The sequence below is a fragment of the Agelaius phoeniceus genome, chromosome 6, assembly GCF_051311805.1.
Source record: "Agelaius phoeniceus isolate bAgePho1 chromosome 6, bAgePho1.hap1, whole genome shotgun sequence".
Classification (NCBI taxonomy): Eukaryota; Metazoa; Chordata; class Aves; order Passeriformes; family Icteridae; genus Agelaius; species Agelaius phoeniceus.
In genome coordinates, this window is record NC_135270.1 from 12584925 (window position 1) to 12600502 (window position 15578).

Genomic DNA, 15578 nt, shown 5'->3' on the forward strand with positions numbered 1-15578 from the left:
GTGTTTCTTTTAAAGTGCCTTTTTAAAGGTTCCAAGGAGGGTTGTTAAATGCCAAAAGAAAGGATAATTTAGTTTAAAACAGAAAAATAGAGTAGGGTAGGAGCTCTCTGAAGCACAGTTACTGAACATAGGAAGAGCATAAAGTTTTGTGAGTGCTTTTCCATCATTTTCTTATTAGTAAATATTTTAATCACATTGAAAACTTTTTGACATTGCGTAATTTCTGTTGAAAATTGGATTCTTACACAGATGTCAGTGCCCTTAAAAATTACTAGGACTGCTTATAAAATACACAGTATAAAGAGGCCTGGCAAGGTTTTAGCCATCAGCGTAAAAATAAACTGCAATAGAAATTTTTTGGGACTTTGACTGATAATGGTTGAGGTCTGGAGTGGTCTTCCCCAACCTCCCAGTCTGTTCCTCTGTACTGCTGATGGTTTCAGTTAAGTGTTATAAAATAGAGCTGTGTGAAGATGATGAAGAGAGTTGAGCTTATAACCAATAAAATGTCTTAACATTTACTCTGTGTAAGGGAATCATTGATACTAAATAATTCTGCTGCCAGCATGAGAGCTTGTAGGCTGTCTGTGCAGCAGAATGTACAAAAAAAATGGTTATAGACTTCCCAAGTGATGTATCCTCCCTAACTGCACTTATCCCACCCTGTTTTTGTAGCAGTGAATTGAAACATGCCTTGAAAAAGGCAATTAAGCATTCCAAGCACCTCCTTCCCCCAAAAAACCACAAACAAAACTAACCAAACAAAAAAATCAACAAATGTCAACTCTTGGCCTTTCTTTTAAGGAGGATGCTAAAATTAGGGGTCTCAGCAGAGATTAACAGGTAGGTTTCTGCATTATAGCATGACATATTTTTGATAGGCACTTGGTAAGAGAGAGGTAGAATTCATTAATCCTTCCCCCTTATTGTGAAAGGAGAAAGTTGTCAAGTGATTTGACCTTGGTTTGTCTCAGCTTCAACCTTTCTGTGCACATTTCAAACATGTTGATTTGTCACACCCTGTGGTGGTAAGCTTTTTTTTTAATTTTCCTTAACCTGAACTGTAACTTTGATGCTGGTTTTTGCCCTGCAGTCATAGGCAGAAGCCTAGAGGACACTGAGCTCTCTTAAAATTCCCTCCCTGTGGTGCAGGAGATCCATGGGGAGCTGAAAATTGAGCAAATGTGTGGCAGTCAAATGGTCCTCTCTGAAGTCACGTTCTGCTGGGTTTTAACCAGTCAGGCCAGGATGGCCAATCCTGGGAGTAACAGCTGTGGCAACCTCCATAGCAACTGGGAAACACTGGCAGCCAAAGGCTCCCTGTGTCCAACAGGCAGAAGGGTGACATTTCTGCATTCAGACTAAATCCAAATGGTGTATTCTTACCAATAGCAGGTAAGTCTAAAATGCTGCTGTGCCAAAGTACTTGGAGTTGTCCAGAAAAAGCAGTGTAATTGCCTTTGTCAATGCACTGTTGTGTGTAGAAGCAGGGGGTGTTAAAATGTGCTTTAATGTGGAAGTGATAGTTGCCTTTCTTTGCAAAGCGTTCCATCTTGTTTTGGTTTATAACAGCAGTTTGTGCAGTCATGGAATAAATTGAAATATTGTGCTGATTTCCTGACTTAAATATGAATTTTGCAGCAGTTAATCCCCTCTTCTTGCTGGGTTTGCTGTGCTAGTTATCTGAAATTATGTATCTATTTGGGAGTCTCCATTAAAAAGACTTCCAGATCATATTTCTTAGATAAGACACAAAATATCATCTAAACGTGCGTGCTTAAACTGCATTTTGTAAAATAAATTAAGCATTTAAATTTTATAGGTTGTTCAGTTTCCATGCCAATGTTATAAGGGATTCTAAGCAATATTTAAAAAGAAAGAGATTAATGGAAACTTGTCTACTACATCTTTTGAAATTACCAGAGATAGCATCACATCATTGATCTTACTGTGACAGCCTCTGAATAGTTATCACTTGTCACATCTGAGCATCTCATTCTTTCTTGTTGCAAGCCGTAATCCTACTGTTAATAAAACATGACAGGGCAGCTGTAAGATCAAAATATTTCCTCTTAATACATCATTATAAATAAATAACAGGGAAAAGTAATCTAACATCAAGTTCAAAACCTGTCACGTTTACTCAGCTTGTCAACTTCAGCTGTAATTTCTGTCTCAGCTTGTAAAACAGGGAAGGTTTGGCTGGCTCTGTACAAGACAGCTTTAAAGGAAGAATGTATGTGTAAGAAAAGAGAGCAGGAAACAAATGTTAGAGGGAGGTGAAAATTATTATTTTCCTGGAGATTTTGACAGCATTTAGTGTTTCCTTGGGTGTTTCTGCCCTTTTTCCAGGTTAGGATTTGGGTGAGTGAAGATCACTGAAGTCAGTCACGTGGGCTCATCTGGCCAACAGCCAGTCTGAATATTTTGAATTCGGTGTTTTTAAACAAAAATAAACGATTAATCAAAATTACTGGGTTCTTGAGGTGCACTGGCCAGCACTTGCTTGTTGTCTCTTTTCTTCCAACAGGTCACAGCCGAGTCCTGCAGGCAGCAGCTTTTCCAAGTATGGCTCATTTGGAAGGGTCCCTGCCCAGGGGTCACAGGTATTGCAGTGTGAGGCCAGCTTTGGACAGGTTTTCCTGTTCCACTGTCATATCCACAGTTAATCCCTGCTGCAGGAGCTCTTTTGTTGTGTACCCTGCCTGGATCGCTGAGCACCTCACCCCCCAGAGGTAAAATCAAGTTCCTGTTTAAGTCTGGGATTTGTTTTTTGTCTATCTAAAGGGATAAACCAGGCTGGTGTGTCAGATTAATAAATTAGCAGCTTGAACATCATTTGAGCTTTCCCACCTCTGCACTGGCAGTTTTTTAGATGTATTGACTAAAGTTATTTGCTACCTTGGAGATTATGAAGGGCAAAGCTTGAGTAAGCCTCCTATCAAAGAAACATTCCTTTAATATTATTGGGATAAATAAAAGCATTTTGCCTTAGCAGTCATCTTCCATGAAAGGTTGCTAATGCTTTGTGACAGGGGATTATTTTCTCAGTTTTGAACTAGAAGCTGTCATCAACCAGCAGCTTCGTTGTTTCCTTCTCTGCTTTGCTGTTCCCTGAATGCTGCAGTGTAAACCATCAGCTCCAGCACTCAGGAGTGCACCTACGCTGTGCTCTGTGCTGCAGGTGGATTTTTTTCTCCTGATCTGAAGGGTTGCATTGTCTTGCCAGGTAAACAGCAAAGGGGCTGGTGCAAGTAATGCTGGCCCAGGATTCCAGCATGCTCCTGGCTCACTTCCTGTAAACCCCAAAGTGAAGAAATCTGAGTAAAATTGGGCACTGGTGTGTTTTTCCCAAGATCAAGGAATTATCCCAGCACAAGCAAGTTTTCTGTTTCTTCCCACACTATTTGGTTTGTGGGAGTGCTACAAAATGAGGTGGAGCGTTCCAGTTCTTAAACCTTACAAGATGATTTTTTTCATGACCTGCAGAATCTGTTTCTTTCAGGGCTGACCCATTTTCTTTTCTTTGAGGTGCCAATGGATCAGCCACTGCCTCCCTTCCCCTGGCCCAGCATGGAAGAGCCTGGGGGAGTCAGGGGGCACAGACAGCAACGTGCCTGTGCTGGCTAGAGGGGAACAAGATGGATTTTATTACCCTGGTACAGTAAAAGAGGGGATAGAGGTGAGTGATGGCTGCTGTGTGGTAGCTGGGGGCAGTTCTCACACCACCTGAGTTCAGTGTAGCAGTTTTTGGTTCTTCAGTGTAGCAATTTTTGGTTCAGTTTTTGATGAGATTAGAGAACAGATCACCAGGACAGCAGGTGCTTGAGCAGCCTTGTGCTGGTGCTGGGCACTCAGGCAGCCCCAGTGCTGCTGCCAGCAGTTTAGGGGCTGCTGTTGTGTGTAGACACAGAACCATCAACAGCACAGGAAAAGGGTTTGTGTTTTATGTACACATGTCCAGCTTGAGTCAGCCACAGACCCAGGCTCAGGGTCTTTCCAGAAAGGGTAGTGAAAGCTTTAATTCATTGGTTTGTTAGCACTTCAAACTTAACACAAAAAGGAGCCTCTTCTTTCTCAAGAACAGGGAAGTACCTCATCTCATTGTTGATGGAAAGCCTCTTGACAGGCCTTAATATAAAAGAAAATAAAAATTCCCAACAACCCCCAAGAAGCAGAGCTAGTGTTGTATGTAATGAGGAAGGACTTGGGCATGAGTGATGAACAGTCTGAATGGCTTTAGTGTCCCCTGTTCCTTGGCACACACAGCATGGTTTGTGAAGTACACTTGTCTGTAGCTTTTTCTCTTGGGAAAGAAAATACAGATCCTAGTGGCAGTGAATCTGAGCATATGCTTCACTCATCTTGCTTTCAGGTGAGCCTCATGCAGTTTTTTTGGGCTGTCTCAGTGCTGAACTAACACCACACGCTCCAGCTGCTGTTCAGGCTTGTTTTACTCTAGTCATATAGGCACAGGATGGCCTCCCAGCAAAAGTTGCATTACTTGGCCCATTTTTGAATGTTTTTCAGTGGAATTGTTATTTTGTTCCTGCTAACAGAGTGAAAGAGGCATGTTCCTGGTAGAGTTTGCTAAACCACTTGTGTCACATGGAAGGCATCCAGTGTGTGTGCAAAAAACTGCACAGGGTGACATCCTGGAATATGTGAATGGGATGAAACACTCCTTGCTCCCTGGAGACAGAGTGCTGGCACCCTGGGAGCCAGATGGGGCCAGGTATGGCCCAGGAACTGTTCTCAGAGGCATTGAGACAAGGGATCCCTTACGAGGTAAGAAAAGTGCTACTCTCTTCCTCCTCTTGTCCCTCTGGCACACCAGTGAGGATAAACTCCTGTCAGGGTGCTGCTTCCAGAGAAACAACAGAGCACAGACAGCAGCCCAGTGTTGCTCCAAGCTTGCAGGGGCTGATGGATATCTGTGTGTAACCTCACCAGTGTGACCCTGAGGAAACTGTGACCCAAAAATGTCATCATCTGTGCCCATGGGTGTAGCTGGGACAAGGCTGTGGCTGCCATGTGCAGGACTGTGGCCTTTTCATGACACATACAAGTGAGACAACTTCCAGGAAGCATTCATCTGAGCTTAAATGCTCACATTTGTACCAAATGGTACATCCGGGGGTGATTTTATCAGCCAGACGTAGGAGATTTCAGCAGCTCATTCATTTTTCCTGTGTCTGACAGTCAAGCTCCACTGACTTACCAAAATACTATTCTCAGAGCAGTACTGCTAAATTTGGCAGCAACAACAGAAATTACTGTCATCTTGTTCTGTTTTCTTGTTCATGTAAAACTGTACTGTTTTCTTGTTCCTCTGATGACAAATTGGGAGGAAAGATGCTGCCAGGCCTGTTGGTTTAGTGGTGGTGTCCAGGCTGCCCACTCACCTCTGTGACACTGTGTGAGGTGTTAGTGAGGGGCAAGAGTTGATCCTGCCTCTTGACAGGAGTAGAAAGTGCATAAAGCTGCAAAGCCTGATCTGTCTGTGTGCACTGCCCAGCTGCTTAAGGCTGCTTGCTGTTTCTCTTAACAGCCTCAGAAGATGAAGAAATTACAGTCCAGTTCTGGAATGACAAGCAAGTGAAACTCCCCCGTGGTGTGGCTCTGTGGATCCCTCCTAGCCTGTGGGAGAGGATTGTGGAGATGATCCACATCAGCAGGGTGAAGCCCAGACCAAGCCAGGACTCTAACTCTTGTATTTTTCCCTGCTGTCCCAAGGCATCCCTGATTCCTGTTTGTGCTCTGTGTAGCCTTGCCAAGCACTGCTTGCTCTGCTCTCCCTGCTGGCCACATTTCCAGCACCACTGTGCTGGTGGCATCTGCTGTTCATCAGCCTGGGTAAGGTGCATCTGCTGCTGCCATCCCTGTGCTGCTGCCTGGTGGGCTCTTCCCTCCAGGTCTCTGCTCTTTCAGGACAGAGCTGAAGAAGCAGAGTCCAGCAGTGAGCTCTCTCCAGGCCTTCTAGAACTGAAAGGCACAAAACAAGGAGAAGCTGCAACTGTGGCAACATCTGCTTCCTCTTCTGATTCAGAGAGGGACCTGAAGCCACCTCCCGCTAAGGGTACTGGGGGGGACAGTGCTCTTATCACAGGCTCCAGCTGTCTTGAAAAGCCCAGGTTGAGGAATTCTGCAAGACCTGAAGGAGAATACTGGAAAAGAAGCCACCACAAGTCCCATTCCAGTAATTCAGGTACCTTCAAACAACCCCACAGGGAACCAGCTGCCAGAGGGAACAAAACCAAAAGTCTTCGGGGCAGGGCAGTCACTTTGCCTGCAGGTTATTGGTATTAATACTGTAAATTTGCATATCAGACTCTGATACAATTCTTCCCCCTCCCCAATATTTCTGCCTCCTCATCCGGCTCTTCTTTTGGCCACTTTTCCCATGGAAAACTACCAGAAAAATTAATTTTCTTTTTTGGAAGTCAGATATTCCTCTCTGTTTCCTGTCATTTTCCTATGTCTTTTATGATGCTAACATCTTCATTAACCTGGCATAGCTCACCCATTCAGAACAAACTGAAATAATTCCTTTCAGGCTTAAAGTGCATTTTTCTCTTTTCTGAAATGAATGTTTCTCCATTTCAGTTCTGGTTTCACTCTTAGACACAATTTTACTCCTTCCCAGGACCTGGAAGTTGTACAAAGGGCCAGCTGGAATCCCGAGCCATCTTCACTGGGGACATGTCCAGTGTGGCCCCAGCTCAGCAGAGTGCAATGTTTGAAACCACTGACCAGACTCCCAGAGGGCAACTCACACTGAAAACAATCCTAAGAAACCAAGATTTCAAGCCATCATTGAGGGTAAGATAATCTGTATTAGTTCTGTGGTTATGTAAGCAGGAGCTTTGTTTGAATGGAAAAAAATATTCTTATAAATAGTTTGGAACCTGGCAAGAAAAAGACATTGTTTGTAACTGCTTCCTGAGGGCATCCACCAGTTTTGTGATAGGTAGGAAAGTTCTCCACTAATGAAACCAAAACAAAAGGTTTAAGGAAGGGCTGGAGCTATGTGGTAGAATGGAAACAAATATCAGTAGCCATGTGAGCATTCAGTGTTGCAGATTTCAATTCAGAAACCTGCCAAATGCCCATTGACATCTACCCAAAGAAGTCCTGTGTTGAATCCATGGAAAGGTGCTGAGCTTTGCCTATCAAATTGTGACAGTCACAGTTTCTGCCTCTGAGAGATAAAAGCAGATTCTGTTTCAAGACAGTCTTTGCTGAGTTTCTTCCTCAGTAGAGGCCAGCAGTTTAAACAGCAGATTCCTGCTGTGAAGCTGGGGGATACAGAGTCAGCAAACTGTGTCACAGCTAGGAACAGCACCACTACCCTGGTTTTTAGGCCTGGTTTCCCTCATGCTTTAGAAAAACTTGAAAAAAAAATCAGAACATGAATGCTAAAAAAAGCAAACAGAAATGAGGAAGAAAAAACTTACAGGAAGAAGGATAAGATGAAAGAGAATGTCAGGATGAACAGAAACAGTGCTCTGCATCTGGGTAGAGCATCAGGGTAGAATTAATAAATGATATTCATGAAATCAAATATTAGCTTCTCTGTACCTTCATGCTCTTGCTACTGTGAGCTGACTGCAAAGTAAAACTTCAAATGTTCTAAACTTGCATGTTTAGAGATGAATCCATTAATAACATGTCTTGATGAACAGAGAATATACAGGAATACATCTTGTATTCTCACAACTGTACTCATTCATTTTAAGCAGATGCCAACTTATCAACTGTATGGTTCCTACTTTCTATTTCTATTCTACTTTATTGGTTAAATAATCATGGTTACATAACCACACACCTTTGTAATTGATTTCCTAGGAATTTTCAGGCCAGTGTGGAGCTCTAGGCAGGCATGCTCTATGTAAGCAGTGTCAGAGCTGTGCACTGAAGTGACATGAGTTGCCTTTTGGTAAAACTAATAAGAAAGCAGAATTGTTTCATTCCAGCCCCAAAGCAGCAGCATGAATCACAGTAGTGGATGCAACGTGGCAATACAGGGTATAATGACAGAATTTCATTCCTGTAAAAGAGCCCCTTGGTGATTTAAACCCACAAGATCCATTGCTACTCTGAGATAGCTGAAGCAGTTTTATCACATGCTGCAGGCTGCATCAGAAGTGGCTTGCAGCAAACAAGTGGAGGGAGAGGACAGGCTTCCTACAGGTACTCTCTGGGGGGCTGATGTCCCCTCACTGCAGTCAACAAAATCCTCCTCACTTCTGAAGTAAAAAAGTTTTTAATCAAAGCCTAGCAGCTTCTGAAAATCCTTTGGTCTTGCTGTCCGATTGTGTGTTTCAGCAGTAAAGTTTGTGCCAGCCCAGAAAATAGACCTGTATTAAAGCTATGTGAGGCACAGGTACAGCCAGCAAAGCAGCAGTTAACAAAGACACTGATGCTTTTTTTAGACCAGACTTCTGAGGGATTTGTTTTCTGTCTTCCAGGAAGGCTTTGCAGCATCAGAACAAAGATACAATGCAGCATCTGATGATAAATGTGAAGCCACTTGTGTTGGAGATGACAAACCTGATGTTACAGACCCTGCCAGAGCTCACTTGCAGCAAAGCAGAGAGAGACATGATCAACCAGAATTCAGTACATGTAAAACTGATCAAGTTCAAGGGCTGAAATTTCAGGTAAACTGCTTCTACTCTATCGGTGTTATATTTTTTTAAAAAAATTAAGTTCTGCTTCAGGTACTGTCTCAGTAGAATATCTTTATGGAAGACTATATAATTTTAATAAGTGAGAAACTCTGCTTTCACCACATTAAAATTGAGCATCCTCATTCTTTATTCCAAAGTGCTGCAGTAAATTCTTAACTATTTGGACTTGATTTGACAATTCTGGAGAGATCAGATGAGCTAGTAGGAGCACTAAAAGCCCGAGCAGATGCACACCAAGAGTCCAATAAACCTCCCATTTGTCTACAGCTCTCTGGGGTGAGCCACAGAAATTCATCAAAGCAGTTTCTGTTTGTAGAAAGCCAGGAGGAATGGAGAAACAATACAACCTGACAGCTGAAAGATTTTTTTGGGGATTAAAGCACAAGCAAAAGTAGCCAGAGGCTAAAGGACCTGCTACTGTAGATACAAACAACAAAATGATTAGCATTCAAGCCACTGATTTTTATATTCTGATGAAAATGAATGGAAACCTTAATACTGTCAGCTACAGAAAGATGACAGATCACATCACTCATTCTAAACATGGAACCTGGTCCTTTGGCAAAATTAAGCATCCAGGGAGTTTTGTTAGTGGGACTGCTTGTGTTTAAAGCATATGAACTTGGCCATAAGCTGCAGTGTGCAGTTGCTCAACAGTATATTGGATAATTTCGGGTACCCCACAGCCCTCAGAAAAGAGGTTTAGTGTGGTCTGCAAAGAGACAGAACCTGAATCAATAGCTCATGTGTCTAGACTGAACACCTGACACACATTTCAGCACATTGCTGAGTTGGGGTTCTAGGTAGGGAATTTCATCTGCATTTCATTTCTTTACCAGACTAGCAAAAGTAGAGATAGGAGAGTGGCTTGTGAGCCAGCTGCTCCAAAATTAGTGCCAGCCTACAGAAGCTGATGTACACCCATATTCACACCACATGGATCATGCTCTCTGGTCAACACTGTGACATGGGGGCTCTCTCTGAGGATAATACAAAAGAAGCTGTCATCACAAAGGCTTGATCATATATTTTATTTCACTGATTGTATCTTTAATTGTTTAGAGCAGAAGAATCTGGAATTACACAGTCACATAATTGGATTTAAAAGGCACACAATGTACAAATATTTATAAAAATCAATGTACAAAGTGGGCTGCATATAATTGCATTAAGTAGAAAACAAATATACAGGCCATAAAAATGGAGTCCCAGAGAGGAAGCTACTGTTAAAGTGCTAACAAGAAAAAGATATCTATAGCTCATTACACACATTAAAAAGAGCCTCATGTTTTATTCCTGCTATTGCCAGGAAACAACAAATATCACAGGACAAAAGTTAAATCAACACTTTGTCCTGCATTGACATCTACTACATGGGTTTGTTCCACCATGTCTTCTGAGATTGCTGTGACAGAATAGATGCCAGGAGAAACTTCAATGTAGAAATCTTTGGAATTTCTTCTGGGCTTTAAGAAAAAAAAAAAAAGTTATTGGGTAGTTATCTTAGATTTCCCCCCCCAAAAAATTTGTGTTTGGGTAAAAAAATTACATTTCATCTGCTATATAAATATACTAAGATTTTTCTAAGTATATGGAAGGCAGTGCAAACAAAACTGTAAAATGTTTCTGTCAGTACAAAAATTAGCAAGTGCCATACTCAAAGTATTCCAGCTAATGTTTCAATTGGTGGAAATAATCACTGTGCTGTAAATTTACATCTTACAAAACTGAAATTTACCAACCTAGACAGTTCTGAACATAAACCTGGGAATTCCTGTTCCCTATACCAAAGGTGCTCTCAGTAATTAATAGTGTGGCACAGATTCAGTGTTTCTCATCTTTTCTGGCTTGGAAGTTCCTGAGATTGATTTGCTGAGGTGTTAAGCTTTGAAAAATAAAACCAGTTTTCTTCTCCTTGAGGAACAGGAGTCTTCAGAGAGCCTGTGGGAGGACCAAGTGCAAGAACGCCACAATCTTGTTTCCAACTAATTGTGCAAGTCTCTGTATGGCCATTTGACTGCCTACACATATATTATGCTTGTGAATCTGCTGTGCCATCGAGGTCTCCAGATCTGTCACAATTTGTAACCAGCTGGATTCAAAATGATAAAAGAAATGCTAGCAAATACCTCCACTTAAAACCAAAGTATTCTATACACTTACTCTTTGCTGGCAAGTTTGAGCTTGGCTGGGTTCTACAGAACCTTCAGTCTCCTGGAAAGAAAAATAAAATTATTTTCTAATGATCCAGCATACAGTGCAAACCCAGGCCAAGAGAGGGGAAGCTTTAGGTGCACAAAAGGATGGATAGTACACTGATTGGTGCCACAAGAAGTGACTGTGCCATCCCCCAACCCAACACAGGCTTGGATCAGTCCAGGTGTTTTTATGTCACCTTTCATCAAAACCAGAAGTACCTACTTACCTCTTCTTCTGTGGGATCCATCTTTCTTTCTACTGACTTGCCATGATACTTGCAGAAGTGTCTGATTTCATTCTCTTTGCACTTGTTGGTTGCCATAGACCTATAGCACTTCTGGACAGCAACAGAAAGAGAAAATATCATGTGGGAGGTGTCAAACCATACTTGCAGCCACTGCAGATTTACAATTGATAGTAGAACTACACAAATACTGATGCTGTGTACTAATTGGCTGGTTTGTTCTCTGTGGGGGTGAAAACAATGTCTGTACTTCCAAAGGCCACCTGCCTTCTGCTACAGGACTCTCTCAGGCAGGCCTGATTTTGTGTTCCTAACACAATATGTTATTGGAATTAAATACCAACAATATGTAGAGCGGGGACTCTGACACCTCAGAACTGAATTAATGAAAATGTCAGAAGGAATAAATACTCTAGAAATGCCTGCCTGATCAAGAAAAGCTCTGGTGGAAGAAGACATAGTTTATGGGTCCTTGAGAGGACATGTATGCAAGCCAGGTGCTCTGTAAGCCAGTCAGTGAAGGTGGGTTCTGCAGGCCATGTGCAGCAGCAGTGCTCTAAAAGCAGAATATGTTAATACTGAAAAATGAGTCAGTAAAGAATCTGAAATGTCTTCAAGGCTGGTATCCTTTCCACAGCAGCTTCGAGAAGTGCATTTAAGCACACAGCAGCCGCCTTCTGGTTGCACTGCAGATGTGCTGGCATCTTCCCCACTGCAAATTAAGCTCTTGAGTACAGTTCTGCTGCCATCTGTTGTCACCACAGAACTCCTACCAATGTTACCTTTTTGATCACAGGGACCAAAAAGATCCAAAATATCTCTTATTTCACTGGTGTTTCTCTTGTCCCTGACTGTCAAGACTAAATGTAACAAAATTAAGGCAAATAGAAATTGTTACTTCCAAATCTACTGCTGTCCTTTATTCCTTAGCTTGTGCACAAATCAACAGATCTGGTTGCTTGTATTGCAGTTTTTGTGAAGCTGCAAAATATATCAGATGCTCTGACCTGGTGCATAATGCTTCACAGAGCATCTCTTTTACATGATGGCACAGAGCAGAGAAATGAAATCCAACTTTTGGTGAGAAATGGATAAATTTCGATCCCTTAGCAACCCCAAACATCTCATCTTAAACTACAAGTTTAATTGTTTGCATTCAAGTGCCTAAATGGTTGTATTCAGCTGTGCATTTTTATTTGCACTTTGTAAAATTTACCCATGAACTTATGGGTTTGACATTTCCCCCCTTTTATGACTCTTCTTCTCTAGAGAAATGACTGAAGCAGTACTGTCTTGGCTGATGCACGAATGTGGAAGTCATCCATTGCTTGTTCCAATTTTAATACTCTTAACAGGGCACAAGATAGACCACAAGAATAATTTAGGTTGGAAGACACCCTTAGGATCATAGAGTCCAACTGTAAACCTAGCACTGCCAAGTCACTGGTAAGGATGGGCCTCACTACACTTTGTTTTGTCTTGTGTCAAACTCTATTCTGCCCCAGTTGTTCTAGGATTAACTGCTTACTGCGTGTGAACTGCTTTGAAATTATAAAGGAGTTGCTTATGAGCTAATCACCTGGTGTGCTGGAGTACTGTTTTCTCTAATTTAATTGCAGACTTGGGCTCTGTATCAGCCCTGCAGGCAGTGAGCTCCCTGCTGAGTTAGGAACAGATCCCTAAGGGCACCAACTGAATGGAATTCTCAGTTCAGTAGCTGGGCTGCAGGGCTGTGCTCACAGGGAGGGGCTGGTAGAGGCTGGCTCCAGTCTGCCCATGTCACCCAGCAGAGCAGTGTCACCTGCCAGCCAGAGCACAGTGGAGCTGTGCACCTGCACACCAAACCTCTCCATTTCTGCTCAGCACACACAGAGAGCTGAGCCCACGCTCCTTACCCAGGAGCTACATCCCAAATCCAGTCTGGCCTGGTTTTGTCTGGGATGGAGCAAGTTTTCCTCCTAGCAGTTGGCAGAGTGCTGTGTTTTGGAGTTAGCAGAGTACGGTGTCGATAACAAAGAGGTGTTTTGGTTATTGCTGGGTAGTGCTCACCCTAAGCCAAGGACTGTTCTCACACTCTGCCAGTGGGGAGCTGCACAAAAAGCTGGGAGGGAGCAGGGCTGTGACAGCTGACCCAAGCTAGCCAAAAGGAAATTCCATACCATAGAATGTCATGTATATAAACAGGGAGAGTTGTCTGAAGGGCTGACTGCTGCCTGGCACTGGTCAGTGAGTGGTGATCAACTGTATTGTGCATTACTTGTTCATCTTGTGTTTTATTTCTCTCTCCCCTTTTCATCACAATTATTACTGTTATTACCATTGGTGTTATCATATTTTACTTTGTTTCAATTAATAAACTGTTCTTATCTCAACCCACAAGTTTTGTTTTCTCCAGATTCACCTCCCCATCCTGCCAGGGGAGGAGGGCAGGGAGGGAGTGAGCTGTATGGTACTTAGTTGCTGGTGGGGTTAAATCACAACAGCAACAACACTAAATTCAAAACAAACACAGGACACAAAGCATCTCTGCACTGGAGACTGAAACTCTCCCTTATTTCCAGCACCCAGAACAGGATATCAGCCAGCAGGAGTGGCTCTCGTTCCCCTGATAACAACACAAGGTTACTATGTCACAAGGCTAAAACCCAGCAGAGATACTTTGGAGCCCTGGAAACATTCCATACCTTGTGACACAATGTATTTTGTGATGACACCTGACATTTCTGTCTCTCTAACCACACTGCGTTTCCACCAAGAAATGGAGAAACCTGCTAAAATCTGTACCGGGCTACTGGGTACGGTCGATAGAAAATGCAGTGATGTTTATCAGCCAGGGTGGAACCAGCTCAGCCGGCCAGGACAACACCGCTGAAATGTACCCTGCACATGATGCTGAATGCCCCAAACTTCTTCATCTCGGCCGGCACCCCGGGCTCACTGCTGAACCCTTGCCAATCAACGAGCAAACCTGAAACCCAATTTTTGCAGTGAAAGTAGCGAGGCCTCTGGCAGGCACATCCTGAGCATTCCCCTTTGGGCGGCTCCGGGGCTGACCCTCACCTCGCATTCCTTTGAGACTCCTCTCATCAAATTCATAATCGAAGCGAACGCTGCATTGAGGCGTTCCCGGTCCCGGTCCTGCAACGAGAGACATTCCCGGTCACCCAGCGTGCCGCCCGTCGCTTAGAGCCAGAGCGTGGCGGGGCACGGAGCCGCAGAGCCCTCGGGGGCACCGGGCGGGGCGGGTAGCTCAGCGCGGCGGTGTGTCCGCGGCCTGTACGGAGATGGATCTCCGTGCATCTCCCGGTCCCTATCTGTATGTGTGTGTGCGTGTCCGCGGGTGCGCGCACGGCACTGACCAGGACCGGGCCCGGGCCCGGGGCCGCGCCCGCCGAGCGCCGCCGCGCCCGCTCCAGCACAGCGCGCGCCACCGCCATCCCGCCCTGCGCCGCCGCCGCACCGCGCACGCGCCGCCCCGCCCTCAGCCCCGCCCCGCCCTCAGCCCGGCCCGGGGGCACCGGGGCGGCTCCCGCCGGGATGCGGCCCCGCGGAGGGCTCGGGGCGCTTTGTTTGTCCCTCACGCTCGCTCCCTGCCCTGCGGTAACGCAGGAGAGGCGCGTCCGGGCAGGATTTCCCGGAAAGGGTCAGTGAGGTGCCCCCGGATGCTACCCCCCGGATGTCGCCGCCGTGCGACAGCGGGGAAGAGCCCACAAAAGCCGGAGCCCCGCAGTGCCCCGTGGTCTCTAGGGGGAAGCGGCGCTCCTCGCTGCTTTTTATTTAAAGTTCCGCGGTCCGAGCTCACGGTGCCGGTAGGGGGCGATGGCCGGCCGAGGGACGCGGTGCGGGTCACGGCCGGGCCGCACAGCCCCGCAGCCGCTGCCGAGGCCAAGCCCGCTGGCCGGGCGGTGAGGGAGCCGCGCAGCCATCCTCCCCATCAGATGAAGGAGCCGTCTGCCCCGCGCCCGGCGCAGCACTGCTCGGGCCCGAGAGCAGCACTTGCCTGCTTACCAAGCCGGTTCTGTCCCCGGAGCTGGGTCTGTCCCAGGAGGGCAGCGGCAGGCTCCGGTCACCGCTCGGAGTTACCGGAGCGGCTCGGGAAGTGGCTGTGGCCGCGTGGGAGCAGAGCCACTTGGAGCCTTCGCTAACCTCGTGTGCACCGAGGTGACAGTAGTAAGGAAAAATAAGCATCAAAACTTTCTTTAAGTCCCATATGGCCCAGGTTAACATGGAGGCCCTGATCCTTCAAGTCCTTCATTCTTGTTGAGAGCTTTGCTAGCTGTAATCTCTCTGACAAGCAAGAAAAATAATCCTCTCCTAGTTTACATTTTATTGTCATCTCCCAGTCGCTTAAGCAGAGCAGCAGCCAGCCCCCGCAGTAAACAAGCCCTTCACAGGCTGCTTGCTCTTTAAGACATTGAAAGCCCCCATTCAGTGCTCAAATC

The 15578-nt window shown here is 45.0% G+C and overlaps 2 protein-coding genes across 5 annotated transcripts; one reads left to right on the forward strand and one right to left on the reverse strand.

Moving 5' to 3' along the window:
* Positions 1-63: 63 nt before the first annotated feature.
* On the forward strand, positions 64-13508 carry C6H11orf16 (chromosome 6 C11orf16 homolog). Of its 4 annotated transcripts, none has more exons than XM_077179830.1 (8): positions 64-1395; positions 2531-2735; positions 3532-3682; positions 4560-4788; positions 5552-6208; positions 6647-6822; positions 8472-8663; positions 10614-13508. In XM_077179830.1, the coding sequence occupies exons 2-8, from the start codon at positions 2569-2571 to the stop codon at positions 10680-10682; spliced, it is 1641 nt and encodes a 546-aa protein (XP_077035945.1). In that variant the 5' UTR covers positions 64-1395; positions 2531-2568; the 3' UTR covers positions 10683-13508. The 4 variants fall into 4 exon arrangements, with proteins under 4 accessions (XP_077035945.1, XP_054489958.2, XP_077035947.1 ...); XM_054633983.2 differs by having other exon boundaries at positions 10620-13508; XM_077179832.1 differs by having other exon boundaries at positions 2531-2606.
* On the reverse strand, positions 9710-14732 carry AKIP1 (A-kinase interacting protein 1). Its single transcript, XM_054633991.2, has 5 exons — positions 14496-14732; positions 14197-14274; positions 11119-11229; positions 10857-10907; positions 9710-10159 (listed from the first exon to the last, which is right to left on the reverse strand). Exons 1-5 carry the CDS (start codon positions 14571-14573, stop codon positions 10016-10018), a joined length of 462 nt encoding a protein of 153 aa, XP_054489966.2. The 5' UTR covers positions 14574-14732; the 3' UTR covers positions 9710-10015.
* Positions 14733-15578: the final 846 nt, after the last annotated feature.

Coding starts and splice junctions, on each gene's coding strand:
- C6H11orf16 (XM_077179830.1), top strand. CDS start 2,569: ATGGCTCATTTGGAAGGGTCCCTGCCCAGGGGTCACAGGTATTGCAGT. Junction 2,736..3,531: donor GAGCACCTCACCCCCCAGAG/GTAAAATCAAGT, acceptor CTTTTCTTTGAG/GTGCCAATGGATCAGCCACT. Junction 6,823..8,471: donor ATTTCAAGCCATCATTGAGG/GTAAGATAATCT, acceptor TCTGTCTTCCAG/GAAGGCTTTGCAGCATCAGA.
- AKIP1 (XM_054633991.2), bottom strand. CDS start 14,573: ATGGCGGTGGCGCGCGCTGTGCTGGAGCGGGCGCGGCGGCGCTCGGCG. Junction 11,230..14,196: donor GAGTCTCAAAGGAATGCGAG/GTGAGGGTCAGC, acceptor GTTGCTGTCCAG/AAGTGCTATAGGTCTATGGC. Junction 10,160..10,856: donor CTCAAACTTGCCAGCAAAGA/GTAAGTGTATAG, acceptor TTTTTCTTAAAG/CCCAGAAGAAATTCCAAAGA.